General features: G+C 60.1%; 2 protein-coding genes across 3 annotated transcripts in view; one reads left to right on the forward strand and one right to left on the reverse strand.

Moving 5' to 3' along the window:
- The window catches only part of DALRD3 (DALR anticodon binding domain containing 3), an 11,073-nt gene extending 5,335 nt beyond the window's left edge, over window positions 1–5,738 (forward strand). The window contains 7 exon segments of the mRNA XM_038411741.2: window positions 237–295; window positions 1,151–1,233; window positions 2,156–2,279; window positions 2,862–2,920; window positions 3,279–3,392; window positions 4,659–4,727; window positions 5,085–5,738. Coding sequence (XP_038267669.1) covers window positions 237–295; window positions 1,151–1,233; window positions 2,156–2,279; window positions 2,862–2,920; window positions 3,279–3,392; window positions 4,659–4,727; window positions 5,085–5,204 — 628 coding nt within the window. The 3' untranslated portion in view covers window positions 5,205–5,738.
- Window positions 5,739–8,156: 2,418 nt separating this feature from the next.
- WDR6 (WD repeat domain 6) lies at window positions 8,157–14,216 on the reverse strand. 2 transcript variants are annotated; one of them, XM_038411622.2, is made up of 6 exons: window positions 14,007–14,216; window positions 10,664–13,136; window positions 10,040–10,120; window positions 9,570–9,686; window positions 8,887–9,005; window positions 8,157–8,697 (listed from the first exon to the last, which is right to left on the reverse strand). In XM_038411622.2, the coding sequence occupies exons 1-6, from the start codon at window positions 14,074–14,076 to the stop codon at window positions 8,171–8,173; spliced, it is 3,387 nt and encodes a 1,128-aa protein (XP_038267550.1). In that variant the 5' UTR covers window positions 14,077–14,216; the 3' UTR covers window positions 8,157–8,170. The 2 variants fall into 2 exon arrangements, with proteins under 2 accessions (XP_038267550.1, XP_038267551.1); XM_038411623.2 differs by lacking the exon at window positions 8,887–9,005 and having other exon boundaries at window positions 14,007–14,202.
- Between the last annotated feature and the right edge of the window lie 447 nt (window positions 14,217–14,663).

A 14,663-nucleotide genomic window follows, 5' to 3' on the forward strand; every position in this document is an offset into this window, starting at 1 on the left:
GGCAGCCAATGGGAGTGGGCAGAGATGTGACCAAGGGGGATTCATTGCTACAACAAGCCAAAAAGAGTGCCCCTTTCTGCTGTGTGGCTCTTTTGGACACTGTCCGATCCCCAGCTTTGTTGGGTAGGCATTGCCATTGTACTCAGATGGGCCAGGGTGGTGCCAAGTGCAGCTAAGAGCTGGCAAGGGGACGATAGCCCTGGGCTGTCTTGCATCACTGCATTTATTCCTCCCAGGCTCCGCAGGTGCCAGATGTACGAAGCCTCGGTCATGAAGTACGGAGACCTTGTTCAGGGTAAGGCTTCATGCCCTGGCTTGGCCAGGGGACGCTTCCTCCTGCTGTTGTGCCTTCATTGACCCGAGGAGACCAGGCAGCCCCTGGAGCCTCCTCGCCCGCAGGTTGCATTTGTGCAGGCAGCCTCTCGCCAGAGCTAGCGGCACCTGCGGCTCCTCTTGCTGTTGGCTGCTGTGTGTGTGAAGTCACAGGCCTGAGAGCCCAGCCTCTGGGAATTAGCTGCTGGAGGACTAGCACTGGTGGCTCTTCTCTCCCGAGCAGCACCTACACCATGCTGCCGCAGGCTGCTTTTCCCAGAGGAGTTCAGAGCCCTTCGGTAGCACTCCCGCATCCAATCCGCAAATATGGTCTGTGGGTTTCAAGCAGATTTGCAGGGCCCTGACTTTCAGTTCTCCCAGTCCAGATCAGCAGGGACTGAAAGTCATTCCCACGACGGGTGTTCATCCGGTGAAGAGGCATCCAAACCACCATCACCAGGCTAATAGCTGGGGCCTCAGCAGAGACCAATCACTTCACAAGCAATGGCCAGCAAACTCCCTCTTGCCCCTGGGGCAGTCTCCTGAGCAGGGCTGAGGCATGCTGATGGAGAGCATGCCCAACCAGTGCCAGCATGGCGTGTGGAGAGAGGGGGAGCTGGCCCTCAGAGCTGTACCCCACGAAACGCACAAAGCCCACGTTTCCCAGGTGGTGGCTGGGCTGCCCCCCCCCGACGTGCCCTCCTTTTCTGGCAAGAAGTGGACTGGGGCTGAGAGACATGTCCCAGCTATGACCATGTGCAGGCTTAGCAGGTGGCATGGCTGGTGGGCTCAGCCAGGCCCTTCTAGTTGTATGTTCTTTGCCACGTTTTCTGCGCAGATGACTCTTGGACTGAGATCATCAGCGTCTTGACATCAGCTGCCATCAGGTTTGAAATGCTGAGTACAGCCCATTACAGTCAGGTAAGCGCACGAAGGAACCACGTTGATTTTCCTTCCTGGTCACTAAGAGGCAATCCCTGTATATGCTGGCCCTTGGGCCTTAGGGGGTCACAGGGAGTGAGCAACATCCCACTGTCTATAGCCAGCCCCAGAAAATGTGGGAAAAGACAGTCGCTACGTTTCAGATAAAGTGCTCTGAGACATACAAGAACCTGGGAAGCCATGACCCTGAGAGACCTAGGAGATAGCACACAGCATATTAGATAGGAGCTTCTAATGCGATATTGCAGTGGAACAAGCCATTCTGAGCTATAAACCCAGAACAAGAAGTCAAAAGCAAGTCTCTTGACAATCAAGTGCAGCATCGGTTTTGGGTGTGGCTCTTGGCACCAGGAGGAGGGGAACAAATTAGAGGGAACTCAGAGACAAGTAACAAAAATGGGTCAGGAGAGGCTTCTGAGGAAAGGTTAGAGCTAGACAGCTCTCCCTTGGGCTCCCAAATGGCTCAGAAGCAGGCATTTGAAGGAGGTTAACGTGGGGAGGAAAAGGAATTGGTCAAGGTGTGACTACGAACAAAGGGATGAAATGAAGCAAAGGCAGATGGAGGTTGATAATCAGGAATCCTTTGCTAGCAGTGAGCTGTTAGACAATGCATTGGTCTCCCAAAAGCAGGGACGGGAGCCCTGTTGCTTGGAACGCGTGAATGGTCTGGGGAAATCTGAGGCAAATTTGCCCTGAGGAAGCATTTCCTAATGGTCTCCAGCCTAGGGCCTAGGTGCAACCTGGTACTTGCCCAACTCTCCTTCCTCCAAGAGAAGGCCAGGGTCAGATCCCACCAGGGGAAGTGGTGCAGGGGCTCATGAGAATGGGGAGGAAGTAGGTATTGCTGGGCGGACCACTGACGAAAAAGTGAGAGAGGAACGGAGCTGGTTTCCCCCTTCAGATTATCCTCGACCTGGAGGACAGCAGCATCTCCACAAAGGGAACGAAAAGTGGAGCCTTTGTGATGTACAACTGCGCTCGGCTTGCTACGCTCTTCAAAACTTACCAGCAAGCTGTGGAGCAAGGTGAGTGCCAGGACAGCCTGGCTAATCAGCGGCAGGCAGGACGTTCTGCTCAGCTCGGGCCATTGCTGAGCGAGATTAGCCCCAAACCAATTCAGTGAGCGGCCCCTGGGAGTGACTGCAGCAATTGGCCAGGCTGGGCCTTACTGCTAGGCCAGGCCCCCCAGAGGTTCCAGGGGCTCAGGCTGGATGGACTCGTAGCCCTTGGTCTGACTGATCCAGAAGACAGAGAAAATCCTTTGTGGGTGGGCCTGTGACAAACTGTCTGACAAAGCCACTCCAAGGGGTGTGGTCCAGCAGCTCAGGCAGGCCCAGCCCACTCACCAAGCATAGCATTCAGGCCAACGGTCCAAGCATTGCCACAGAAAGGTGCAGGGGAGGCCTTCCCCCTGCAGCAGGCTGGAAACTGTGACAAAAGCAATGGATGATGTGACTGAAGCAGCTTCGATTGCTTGGAAGGATCTTTTATGCTGGGTGTCTCCAGGTTTCAAACCCCTGCCCATCTCTGAGCTGCTGCCAATCTCAGCTCTTCCCCAGATCTGTGCTGCCACAGGTGTGTAACCGGGCTCTGAACTTTTATTCCAGGTGCATACCCAGCCTTCCCCCCAGCATCAGAACTGAACTTCTCCCTGCTCAGAGAAGAGGTGAGTGGGCAAGGGCAAGGGCTGGGACCCATGGCTGGAGGGGCTGTCAATCAAGCTTATCCTCACTCCGCCCCACAGCCATTTCCTCCTGCACGCCCCCCTCGGAAAGGGCCCAGGCAGTTTAGCAGGAGCATTTGGGAGGGTCTGATCCATTGGGCCACTGGAATCTCAGACAGCCCAGAGTTCAGACTGGCTCCCAGGAGAACCATCACTGGGCCTGACGGCTGTCCTCCCCCACCCTGGCTTCCAGTCCTCTCCATCTTCCAGTCCAGTGGGACTACCTGAGCTGGCCATGGGGTGAGGGGAGAGAGCTCCAGAAGCTGCTGGGAGGTGACTGACATTTGTGTTCCTTCCATAGGGTGAATGGCTTTTGCTGTTCAACTACATTCTTCCCTTCCCAGAGACCCTGAGCCAGTCAGCACAACTGCCCTTCTCCAGCAAAGGGATTCGAATCACAGCCAGCACTGAGGCGGTGAGAGCAGCGAGGCTGGGTGCTGGGAGGATCTGCAGGCTCTCGCCCCCCGATGAGGGCTCTGGCCAAGCTGGCTTACTGGGGACAGAGCCCCAGGCACGGCTGGCAGGTTGTCTGTGGAGCACTAGAGAGGGCTGCTTTGGCGCTATAGCCACCATTCTTGAAGAGATTCATTAGACAGCCAATGCCTAGAAGTCCCAGTCAGAATCGGGGCCTGCTGAGCCCTGTAGAGTTAAATCTGATTTAACACAAGCTGCAAATTAGTTTGGCAAACAGGAGGTGCAGGGAGGAGTAAGCAAGTGAGAGCCTGGCTGCTGCTAAATAACCTTCTTCCAAACAGCTGCAGCCCTTGCTGCCTTGCAGGGGGCACAGCATTGTGTCCGGCGGGAGGGGGGTTTGCAGGAGGACAGCATGCTGCCCTTACACGTTAATTCGGGGGGGTGGGGGAGAGGGACTACGACTGCGATTACAGGGCAGTGGTGAGAGGGACGCATGGGTGTCCCAGGCTGACAGGCCTAGCTGTGTGGAGGGGCAAAGCTCTGCCGGTAAGGACAATGGTGGAGAACAGGGAGCTAGTCCCCCGTGTTTGTCTCTAGGGCATTGTCCCAGGGGGACTGTTCGAGAGGAGGTACCCCAGCAGTCTGATCAGCCGTCTCAACAGCATGGAGAATGAATGATTCCAGGCAGGGACAGGTTGGCTACAGGTCCAATGGAGGTAGCATCAGCACAAGCTGCCTTGCTGGGAGCAAGAGGAGCTCGTGCTCTGTGGCCCATTCAGTCCGTGACCTCTCTGCTGAGCTGGCCAGGCCCAGGGTGCTGTGCAGGTGTGGGTGACTGTGGGGCCCTGGCCACTGCTGTTACAGGCAGGGGGCTAGCTGCCTGTTCTGCAGGGCTTCTCTCAGATGTTTATTCCACTGGCACTGACACTTCAAAGCAGTTGTGCAAGCCAGCCTCTAATTGTGGGACTGAGCCCAGGCTGCTCCCTACAGCACCTCCTCTGGGGGCCGCTGCTGCTTTCCCATCCCTGGGAACCAGCAGGAGCCCCGCGTGGGAGGAGACAAGCATGGAGCTGCTAGCTGCAGCCCTGGCAGTGCTGGCCGTAGGGGCAGAAGGCCTGGAAAGAGGTGCCGAGGACTGCGATGGGTGATCGACTAGGCAGATTGGGATGGGTGTCACTGTGCAACCACCTAGCAGGGAGTGTGCACATGGTCTCTGACCGCCCCCTGCGGGAAGGAGGGTCTCTAGCTGCTCTGCTTTGTGTGGCAGGTGTGCAAGTTCCTGATCCACCTGAGCATGGACTTCAGCTCCTACTACAACCGCGTTCACATCTTGGGGGTAAGCAAGGACCCTCCTGGGAAACAGCCTGCCCTCCCTCCCACAGCAGGGAGCCAGAGCAGCACCTTCCCCCTGCAGGCTTCAGTGCCCAACTGGCCATGCCCCTCCATGGGAAGCTGATGGGATGGCAGTGCACCAACAAGGGTGCCCAGCTAGGAAAGCCTGGCTTGCTGGCTAGAGCATGCTCCCCCTGCCCAGCTCTCAGTGGCCTCAGCACCATGTGGCGGAGGGCACCCCATCCAGCAGGGGGGCTGAGAGAATGGGGATGAAAGGAGGAAGGACTCCAGGAAGCCCTCCCTACACTGAGACAGGGCTCCCTGCAGCTTCTGCTCTCACTTGCTGCCCCCTCTCTTCCAGGAGCCGCTGCCTCACTTGTTCAGCCAGATGTTTGCTCGGCTGCAGCTGATGAAAGGAGTGAGAGAGGTGATCCACAGGGCCCTGGCTACCCTCCACCTGCCTCCTCTCAGCCAGATCTGAGCCCTGTGGGCACCACACATTAGTGCCGAAAGGGCAGCACAGGGGGAGGGTAGAGTCTGTTCTGAAGCTGTTGTTTGGAGTTAAAGGATTAACCCTTTTTTAGAGGGTGGGGGAGGGGTTCCCCCAGGTTTAGTTGCTATCTGGAGGAGCTGGTTGTTTTGGAACAGAAGGGGTTAAATGCACTTACCACAGCTAGTGCTGGGGAGGAGGCACCTGGCCATGGGCTCTGCCTCCTAGCCACGATGCCAAACTTGCTGGCCTCCAGCAGCAAAATGACCAGGAGCAGGAGAGGCCGGGTCCCAGCCACTGTCAGCCCCTCGGAATCTGCCTGCCTTGCCTTGACCCCCCCACCCCCAGGGTGGAGTGGGGCACCCCAGCAGGCCAGGCCTCAGCCTTAGTTGTGTTGTAACAAGTGGTTTTTTTGGCTGTTTTGCTCTGAACTGGCTGAGGTCCCCACTGGCCCCAGGGATGCTTGCCTCTACCCCGAGGGGGCCAGCAGCCCTGGTGTTGGATCCAAATACAGATTGTTATGGAGCAGGTGCTGTTTTCTTGTTTAACCACCGCTATTTCAGTCCTGGGCCCCCAGCTCCACCTCGCCCCGATCCAGACCCCCCCCCTTGCCATTCCAGTCCTGGGACCCCAGCTCCACCTTGCCCCGATCTAGACCCCCCCCCCGCCATTCCAGTCCTGGGCCCCCAGCTCCACCTCGCCCCGATCCAGACCCCCCCCCTTGCCATTCCAGTCCTGGGACCCCAGCTCCACCTTGCCCCGATCTAGACCCCCCCCCGCCATTCCAGTCCTGGGCCCTCAGCTCCACCTTGCCCCGATCCAGACCCCGCCCCTGCCATTCCAGTCCTGGGCCCCCATCTCCACCTCGCCCCGATCCAGACCCCCCCACACCATTCCACTCCTGGGCCCCCAGCTCCACCTCACCCTGGTCCAGACCCCCCTGCCATTCCAGTCCTGGGCCCCCATCTCCACCTCGACCTCACCCCGATCCAGACCTACCGCCATTCCAGTCCTGGGCCCCCACCTCCACCTCGCCCCGATCCAGACCCCCCCGCCATTCCAGTCCTGGGCCTCCACACACAGCTCTGCCTCAGGCCCGTCCCCCATTGCCATGCCTGCACAGCTCTGCCCATACACCGTAATCCAGACCTGTCAGCTCAACACAGCCTGGCGGGCTCAGCAGCATTTGAGCCACGCTGAGGACCCAGCAACAAGTGGATAGGAGTGGTGACCCTGGGCTCTACATGCATCAGCGTGGCACTGGCTGCTCCGCTGCTACCAAGCCCCGACAGTACCAGCCTAAGAGAAACAGAAGCTGTAGCTTTCCTGCCCCAAGGAACACGAGACTCCCCCAGTCAAATACTAGCCCGTGCAGCCCCCAGGGAGGTGTACTGGCACTGAGACAGTGCCGTACCTGTCCTGGCCAGCTGGTCCCCTGGCACCATCTTCCTTGTTTCTCCCAGGCCCCTGGCTCCTCCCCAAGGATGGGGTCACGTCCTTCTTCAGGGTTCAGCCTGGCCAGCTGGTGACTCCTGCTGTGGGCAGTGCTAACCCTCAGTCAACTGCATTGGTCACAGAGGACAGTGTGCCTGTTGCCTGCAGCCTCCCTGCCTGCCTAGGCTCCTCCAGGGGCTGTCCTTTGTTTTGCTCTCCTGAAGAGCCACCTCTGGAAGGTCACTCGGGCTCTGCCCTGTCTCCCTGGATGGTCAATGTCAGGCTAGTGTGCTGCGAGGGCACAGAGCAGTGCATGGGCCACCTCCCCCTGAGGTGCAGTGCCCTCGTTCTGTGCTCCTCACCTCCCCTCAACTCACCCCACTTCACAGCCAGAGCAGCAGCTCACCAGAGCGGACTGGCCCAAGGGCCACGGAGCCATCAGTGCACAACAGCTGGACTGTCAAAGGGGCCTGGCACAGCTTCTCCAAACTGCAATCCAGAGCTATGAAATATGCATGGGGCGCTTGGAGAGCCTGTAACCGCAGCCAGCCCAGGATGCAGGGCACTGAACTACTGAGCCCAAGCCCGAGAGGAGGCAACAGCACAAAGCATCTCCTTCAGCAAGTCCCAGCGCAAGCATGTTGGCCCCAAACCTCCAGGGCACAGGGCAAAGTGCAGGCACCACCCACGGGAGGAGCCTGGGGATGGGGAATAAAACTGCTCATTGCATTGGCGCTCGGGTCTGCTGGGCCCTGGGCCCTGTTAGCGGTTCCCCAGCAGCTGCCCATCTCAGCTTGGGGCTAGGATGTCTCCTTCATCCAGGTGGTGCTGTCAGGCGCTGACACACAGCAGTGGGACCCCTCCAAGGGCTCTGCAGTCAGGACATGCTGCCGGACGCAGCCAAGCCAGGCAGCCCCTGAACATCCACGGTCAGCCCACATCCTGGAGCTGAGCAGCTGGCCAGCACACAACATGCCGAGTCTATGCAGGCAGGGGAAGAGTGCAGTGGTGGGTACAGCAGGTCACTGGGTGTCACAAAGCCTGGGTTCTGTTCTCTGCTCCGTGGGTCACTGCTCATCACTCCCACACCATGACTCAGTTTCCCATGTGGGACACAGGGATCAATCTGACTTGCTCCAGCTCCCAAGTGGTATGGGGCTTCATCAGCATGTCAAGGGCTTGGAGACCCCTGGGCTCTGGGGCTCCAGAACAGCCAAGTGTTATTAGGATCACTGGGGGGGGGTCTGGGCAAGGCCCCGCTGGGTTCCCAGGTTGCTCTGCCCAGAGGGAACTGCCAGCGTTTGAGATGCATCCTCGGCTGACATGCCAGCTCCCTGGGGACTAGGACCAGGATGAAGCGGCAGGATGGGGTGCCAGCTGGAGAGAGGGTTTAGAGGCCTGGTCTCCCTCTCCCAGCTGGGGACAATGGAAGCAGAGGGCTGTGGAGGCTCTGCGGTTTCTGTAGCAAGCAGGCAGCCCCTCCCCCCAAATAAGGCAGCTGAGGCCTTGCCACGTGCTCCCCTTTATTCCAAAGCCCTGGAGGAAGGGAGCTGCTGGGGACTCGCTCGGGCCATGCACCAGACAATCTCTAGGCCCTGCCCGCAGAGCACACAGCCATAGCCCTGCTCCTCGCTTCCCCAGCAATCCAGCTCAGCCACATCTGCCACGTGGCAGAACCTGCTGCCCAGGAAGACGAGGCTGTCCTTGCACAGATGCCAAAGCGTCAGGCGCTGGTCCACGGAGGCGGAGACCAGCAGGTCTGGCCGCAAGACCCTGAGTCCTGTCACATGGGCCGCATGGGCACACGGCCTTGAGAATGCCTCCAGCAGCAGAATGCGAGCCCCGGCACTGGCTCCAAGGGGCACTATGTCCCAAGGAAGGGAGGGGGGTAGCTCACTCAGGGCTGTATCCACAGCAATGAGACAGATGTGGATGGAGCCATCATCACTGCCACTGGCCACAAGATATCGTCCTGCCGCTGTCTGCCGAACGTGGAGGCTGTTCACGCCACAGCTGTGAGCCTGGACAGCCAGGGACGGGGCCCCCAGAGCTGAGAAAAGAAGAGCTCAGTGACAACCAAGGGCACGCAGCAACAGACACCTCCACTGCAAAGGAAAGTGGCTGCTGCCATGACTGCCTGGAAGTGTCCCTGGGAGGCAGTCCCAGGCACTAGCTGCAGTGAGCCCCAGGGGACACTTCAGGCAATCAGTGCAGTCAGGAAAGCTGGGGAAACACCTACCGAGGGGCTGCAGCTCTCCACTCGCCAACTCCAGGGCGGCTGCAGCATGCTCAGTGGTGGCAGTTATATCCCAGAATGCAATACTCCCATCAGTGGCAGCGCTGCACAGGAAGTGTCTCCTGAGAAACCAAATACATTGGGGGAGGTTCCTGGCTGAACTAAGTCTAGATTCCTGGGCCCCGAGGTTCAGCGCACAAACCAGCTGCCCTGGGTGGCACCCAATGGGGGAGTCTGCAGCGGTTCCAGTCCCTGCAGTGAGCAAACCCTTGGATCTAGGCTGCTCCCATCTCCAGCGTTTAATCCGACCACAGAGCCATAGCACCCTGAGCAGTCACAGTGAGGCTGCAGCTGTCCTAGCAGCCCTGGATTGCTGGTGAGGTTTGCCAGGCCAGAGCAATCTGCACACAAAGCATCCCTAGATCCCTGCAGGACAGAGTATATGGGACCACGTTGGCTCCTACCCGTGCAAGCTCCGCTAGGATTAATTCCCCAGTTCAGATGGGAGGTTTGGAGGCCAAGACCCGGGGCAAAGCTATCCTGCGGATGAGGGGTGCTGGCCAGTGGGGGCATGAGCCTTCCTATACCCCTCCTCTTCATCTGCTCTCCTCCAATCACAGCTGAAAGCGCCTCTCCCCATCTAACTGCAGGGATGTTTGATGCAGCACAGTGCAAACAGTGCTCACCTCCTGTCTCCCGCTACCCTGTGCGTAAATGTCTCCACTTTCAGGACGCAGCGCTGGTGGTGAAAAGACTCGGCCACAAGCAGCAGCTTCTGGGCAGGCTCCAGCATCAGGAAGATCCTGCAGTAGCAGCAAGGGGAAGGCAGTCAGGGCAAGGGAGCGGGGATGCACAGATTTCACTGCTGCTCTGCCCAGGTGCCCATTCTCCTGCCCCTGTGGCTAGATTCAGGGTATGTTCTCCCAACTCAGAGAGGAGGGGAGCAGTTGGGGAAGGAGGAGCGCTTTCTAGCCCCTGCCTCACAGACTCCACACAGGAGGAGTTGGGAAGACCAGGGGAGCAGCTGCTTTTGCATCTCTTCCTCCTGGCCTTTGCTCCCTCTCTGGATCACAGTGTGTCTCCTTTCCCTGGCAAGCTGGAACAGCCCATTGGGGGAAAGCAGGTCTCTGGGATCAGAGCTGAGGCTCTTCCTTACCGGACAGATCCATCACTGCAAGCGGCAGCCAGGAATAGGCAGGACTCATCGATACCAGCCACAACTGCAATGGACATATACCTGGAGCAAACACAGCAACCAGTCAGCCCATTGGCTAGTCTCCACAGGACAGGCAGATGGCCCGTCCTGTGCCTGGGCCCCACAGGGCAGCCCCACAGCACGACTGCAACCACCAGCACAACACGCTGCACAGCTCTGGCCTCCCAGAGGAGACAACTGTAGGGACTGAGTCCACACCCTAGGCCCTGCCTCCACACCGGGCGCAGCAGAGCCCTGTCCTGATCTGCAGACTGGGAGGTAGATCCCACCAGCCTGGCAATCTCCAGGTCGACCGGAGGCATGAGGGACCCGGGGTGAGCTCTCTAGGACAGGAGGGTAAAGTCCCTTTTCAGCTGGGCCCTCAGCTATGTGACTGGGGTGGGGGAGAGAGGGGAGTAGGGCTCAGCCATCCTGAAGTCTCAGCATCAGCAGAGCTCTGGCCTGGACTGAAGGGCTGAAGACTGCAGGGGTCTCAGGCTCTCTCTCCAGGGCCCTGGCAGGAACTAGCTCCCCATGTGGCCCCAGCCCACATCTCTGTTTCCTTGGGGAAGGCCGGGGTGTTACCTGGTTTCCGGGTCCATCTTGATGACTCGGTGCTTGTTCCTCATGTGATCCCAGTGCTCGTCCAGCTGATGGGAGGCCACATGGATGACCTGGCAGGCCACGCCACTCCTGGCATCGTGGTCGCAGCTGAGCAGGAGCCTGTAGCACTCTATCTCGGCCCTGCCCCCTGCAGAGAACAGGAGAGCAGACCAGTCGGCTGTCTCCTCCTGCCAACTGCCCCTGGCCACGGCCAGAGCTCTCACGCTTGAGATGTGGTCGCTGATGGCTGCGAGTGGAGCCAATGAATGGGATGATGCGCTGACGGCAATCACATTGGCAGTCATGTCCTCACTGCTGGTCACAAGGATATCCACTGGGCAGCACCCGCGGGTCCTTATTGTGCCCACATGCCGCACGCATGTCAACTCCCGCCCATGCAGAGGCTCCCTCAGCAGGTGCTGCCTGCTGGGCCTGCCCCTGCTCTGATAGACCAAGACGTTCCCAGACTTGATGTAAGCAAAGACTTCGGAAGGAAGCCAGCGGCCGTAACTCCACGAGCGGTGACCCCCACCACATGGCACACAGTGCAGCTTCTCGTTGGTCCGGCTGCTCCACAGCACAAAGTGGCTTGCGTGGAAGCCCAGCACCAGCAGGTTCCCATCAGGGGCGAAGTGCAGCTGTTCGATCCACTCCAGCCCTTTGCATGGCTTCAGCTTCCTGAGCACCTGCAGCTGCCGGCCCTGCACTCGCAGCTGGCGGTAGCAGCCGTCCCTGCCCGTGCTATAAACAAAGCCATCATGGCAGGTCACTGAAGTCACACCCAGCTTCCCATGAAGCCCAAAGAGCAGGGAAATGGGACCCTGAACGGGGCGGTTTCCTTCCCCCTGGGAAGAAATCAAACCTGGCTTGTCACCGGAGTCTTTACAGACCAAACCATGATGCACACGGTCATCAGCAGCATCCCCTTGTCCAAGCACAGAAGAGATGCTAAAGGCAGATCCCAGAGCTGTGCTGCAGGGAAACAGCAGCAGGGAGCCCCTGCGGTCACCACAGACCAGAAGCCCCTCCTCGGGCAAGAAGGCAATGCTTGTATGCCACCTGTGCCTGCAGACTGGCAAGAGATAGCAACATTTCTCCACTACTGAAGCCACTCGTCTGGAGGAGCAGCATGAGACCTCCAGCCAGAGCAGAACACCCCCTGGGCCAGAGGCAAAGAGCACATGCCTGCTGGGATCCCCACGTGGGCATGCGGCCCAGCTCAGGCTGTGGACCTTCCCCTCATACAGCCTCTTCTCCTCACTTTCCATGGGGTAGCAGAGAGGGAAGACTTTGACATGCCCCGTCAGATTGCCCATGGCACACAGCACGATGCCGTTGGCTAGTTGCACAATTTCCAGGAGACAGTAGGACTGATAGTTTGCATCCTCCATGACCAAAGCCCAGCATTTAGAGGCAAAGTCGTAGCTGTAGATGGCGCCCGCATCAGTCATCACGAGGAGCCGGCTTGCGTCCACCAGCTTTACAGCCTTGGGGGATCCATTCCTATGGGGCGGGCTGAAGTTTAGCTGCACAAGGCCATTCCCACTGGGTTCAGGTCCTCTAATGTGCCAGAGTCTAACCCCAGTGTCAGCCCCACCTGTGGCCACCCAGCCTCGTGCCTCATGGACAGCCACTGCCCTGACACTGTGGCCTTTGTGTCCTCTGAAGCTCTGAACAACCTCTCCATTGTAGTTCCACACAATGCAGGCAGCGTCCTCCCCAATGCTGATGAGATAGTCGCTCAGCAGCCTGACAGACCACACCCTTGACTGGTGGCCATAACACACCAGGAGGCAGCGCACTGGATCACGAGGTGCTTGCAGGTCTCCAACATCCCACACCCTAATGCTCCGGTCATCCGAGGCTGAGGCCAATATGCCTTTGCTCTTTAAGTAGCAGATGCTAAAGATGACTCCGTCGTGTCCACTGACCCTCCTCTGGGGTTTTATCCTTGCTTCTTCATCGCTCCTGTCAGCCACGCGCCAGACCACAAGCTGGTTAAAGACTGTGCCAGCCACTACCACCAGCTCATCCCAGCTGTCTCCAACCAGATAAGCAGAGTAGAGGATGCACTTCTCCTCGCAGTGCACCTCCCGCAGGGTCCTGTGACTGGCATAGTCATAGAGTGCCACAGAGTTATGGCCAAGGGCCAACGCAATGTAAGTGAGGGTCCCTGTGCTGCCCACCAGCCACTGCAGATCCCATATCCAGTCGTGCAGCTCACAGAGCTGGCAGAGTTGAGTTAGACTCACTTCCTTCCCTCGTGCACACAGCTCCAGGACAATGAGACCTTTGCCCCCAAAGACAGCCAGAGTCCTCTGCTCAGCTTCTGAGGAGGGACTCCTCCGCTCCTTGATCCCATGGATGCGATGGTTCTGAAGCACCCTCTGCCAATGGCTCCCCGCTGCTCCGCCGTCAGCATCCAAGCTGTACACAACCACGTTGGGTCCTTCACCTAACAGGCAGCAAGTGATCAGAGTTATCCCCCTTCCCAGCAGTGCCCTCCCCGGGCTGGCGCAGCACCCGCCACCGCACCGGGCGCCCCGTCCCTCCACAGCAGCAGTTGATGCTGCAGCGAAGGGTACACCGGAACGACCCCTTGTTTGCCAGAGGCCTTTCTGTCTGTCTGCACTCAGGCGACAGAGGGGTCCCGCAGGCAGCAGGAGATGCCTGGCGTGGCAGAGAGGATGCAGGGCTGAACGATCCCAGGAAGGGCCAGTGGATGAGCTGCACCCAGCGCGGGTGAGCGCCAGACACGGGCTGACCAGCCCAACCGTGCAGCCCCGGGCCGACAGGCACCATGTGTGTGGCTCTGTGGTCGCCCCATTGGGATACGCAAGCCTGTCTCGCCCGTCCTGCCCCCCGCAGAGCACCCGAGCCCTCCCCCCTCGGGGTACACAGCCTCCGTCTCCGAGCTCATCCCCCAGGGTACCCGGCCCCCCTCCCCTGGCGAGCTCACTCTGCCCCCCTCCCGGGATACCCGGGCCCCCTCTCCCAGCTCACCCCCCCCGGGCTCACTCACACCCCCCCGGGGTACCCGGTGCTCCTCCCCCGGGTTCGCTCACTCCGCCCCCTCTCCCAGCTCACCCCTCCCACCGGGGTAACCGGCCCCCCTCTCCCAGCTCACTCAGCCCCCCCCCCGGGGTACCCGGTGCCCCTCCCCCGAGTTCGCTCACTCCGTCCCCTTCCCAGCTCACCCCCCCCCCGGGGTACCCGCTGCCCCTCCCCCAGCTCACTCACTCCACCCCCTTCCCGGGATACCTGGCCCCCCTCTCCCAGCTCACCCCCCCCCGGGGTACCCGGCCCCCCCCGCGCCCGGCCCCACCTGCCACGAGCCAGGCTCCCCCCACGAACCGCAGGGCCGTGACAGGCGCCCGCAGCAGCCGCGAGTCCATGGCCGGGGTTGCCCGGGGAGCCGCCCTGGCCCCGCGCGGCCCCTGGCGCGAGCCCCCAGCCCGGCCGGACACGGGGACCGGAAGCGGGAGATCAGGTCACCTCACACGCCTCGGCCCCGCCCACATGCCCACCCACCAATCGAGAGGCTCCTTACTGCCCCGCGAGGCGCCCCGCGTCCCAAGGCTGCGCCCAGCGTTGGCCGGCGGTCGCGAGCGCTGGCGCGTGGCCCTAGTCTCGGCCTTCGTGGCGCCAAATCCGTGCACCTGGGCGCGCTGCTCACGCGGCCGGCCCACCTGCCCCCCCCCCGGACTGCCCAGGCTCCCGCTTCTCTCGTGCCGCCAGCCCCTGCGGGTCAGCTCGGGGCACGGGGCTAGCTGCGGCTCCGGGCCGGGCAGCGCCGAGCACCCCGGGGCCGGGCACTCCTGGGGTAACAGGATTGATAGGTACATGTCATAGCTGCCTGGGGCATTTCTAGTGGCCAGCGCTCTGTGAGCAGCCCAGTCCTGCCCCTGCAGCATTTACCCAGTCAGGTATCAGAGTAACAGCCGTGTTAGTCTGTATTCGCAAAAAGAAAAGGAGTACTTGT

This window comes from Dermochelys coriacea, chromosome 7, assembly GCF_009764565.3.
Source record: "Dermochelys coriacea isolate rDerCor1 chromosome 7, rDerCor1.pri.v4, whole genome shotgun sequence".
In the NCBI taxonomy this organism is placed as follows: domain Eukaryota; kingdom Metazoa; phylum Chordata; order Testudines; family Dermochelyidae; genus Dermochelys; species Dermochelys coriacea.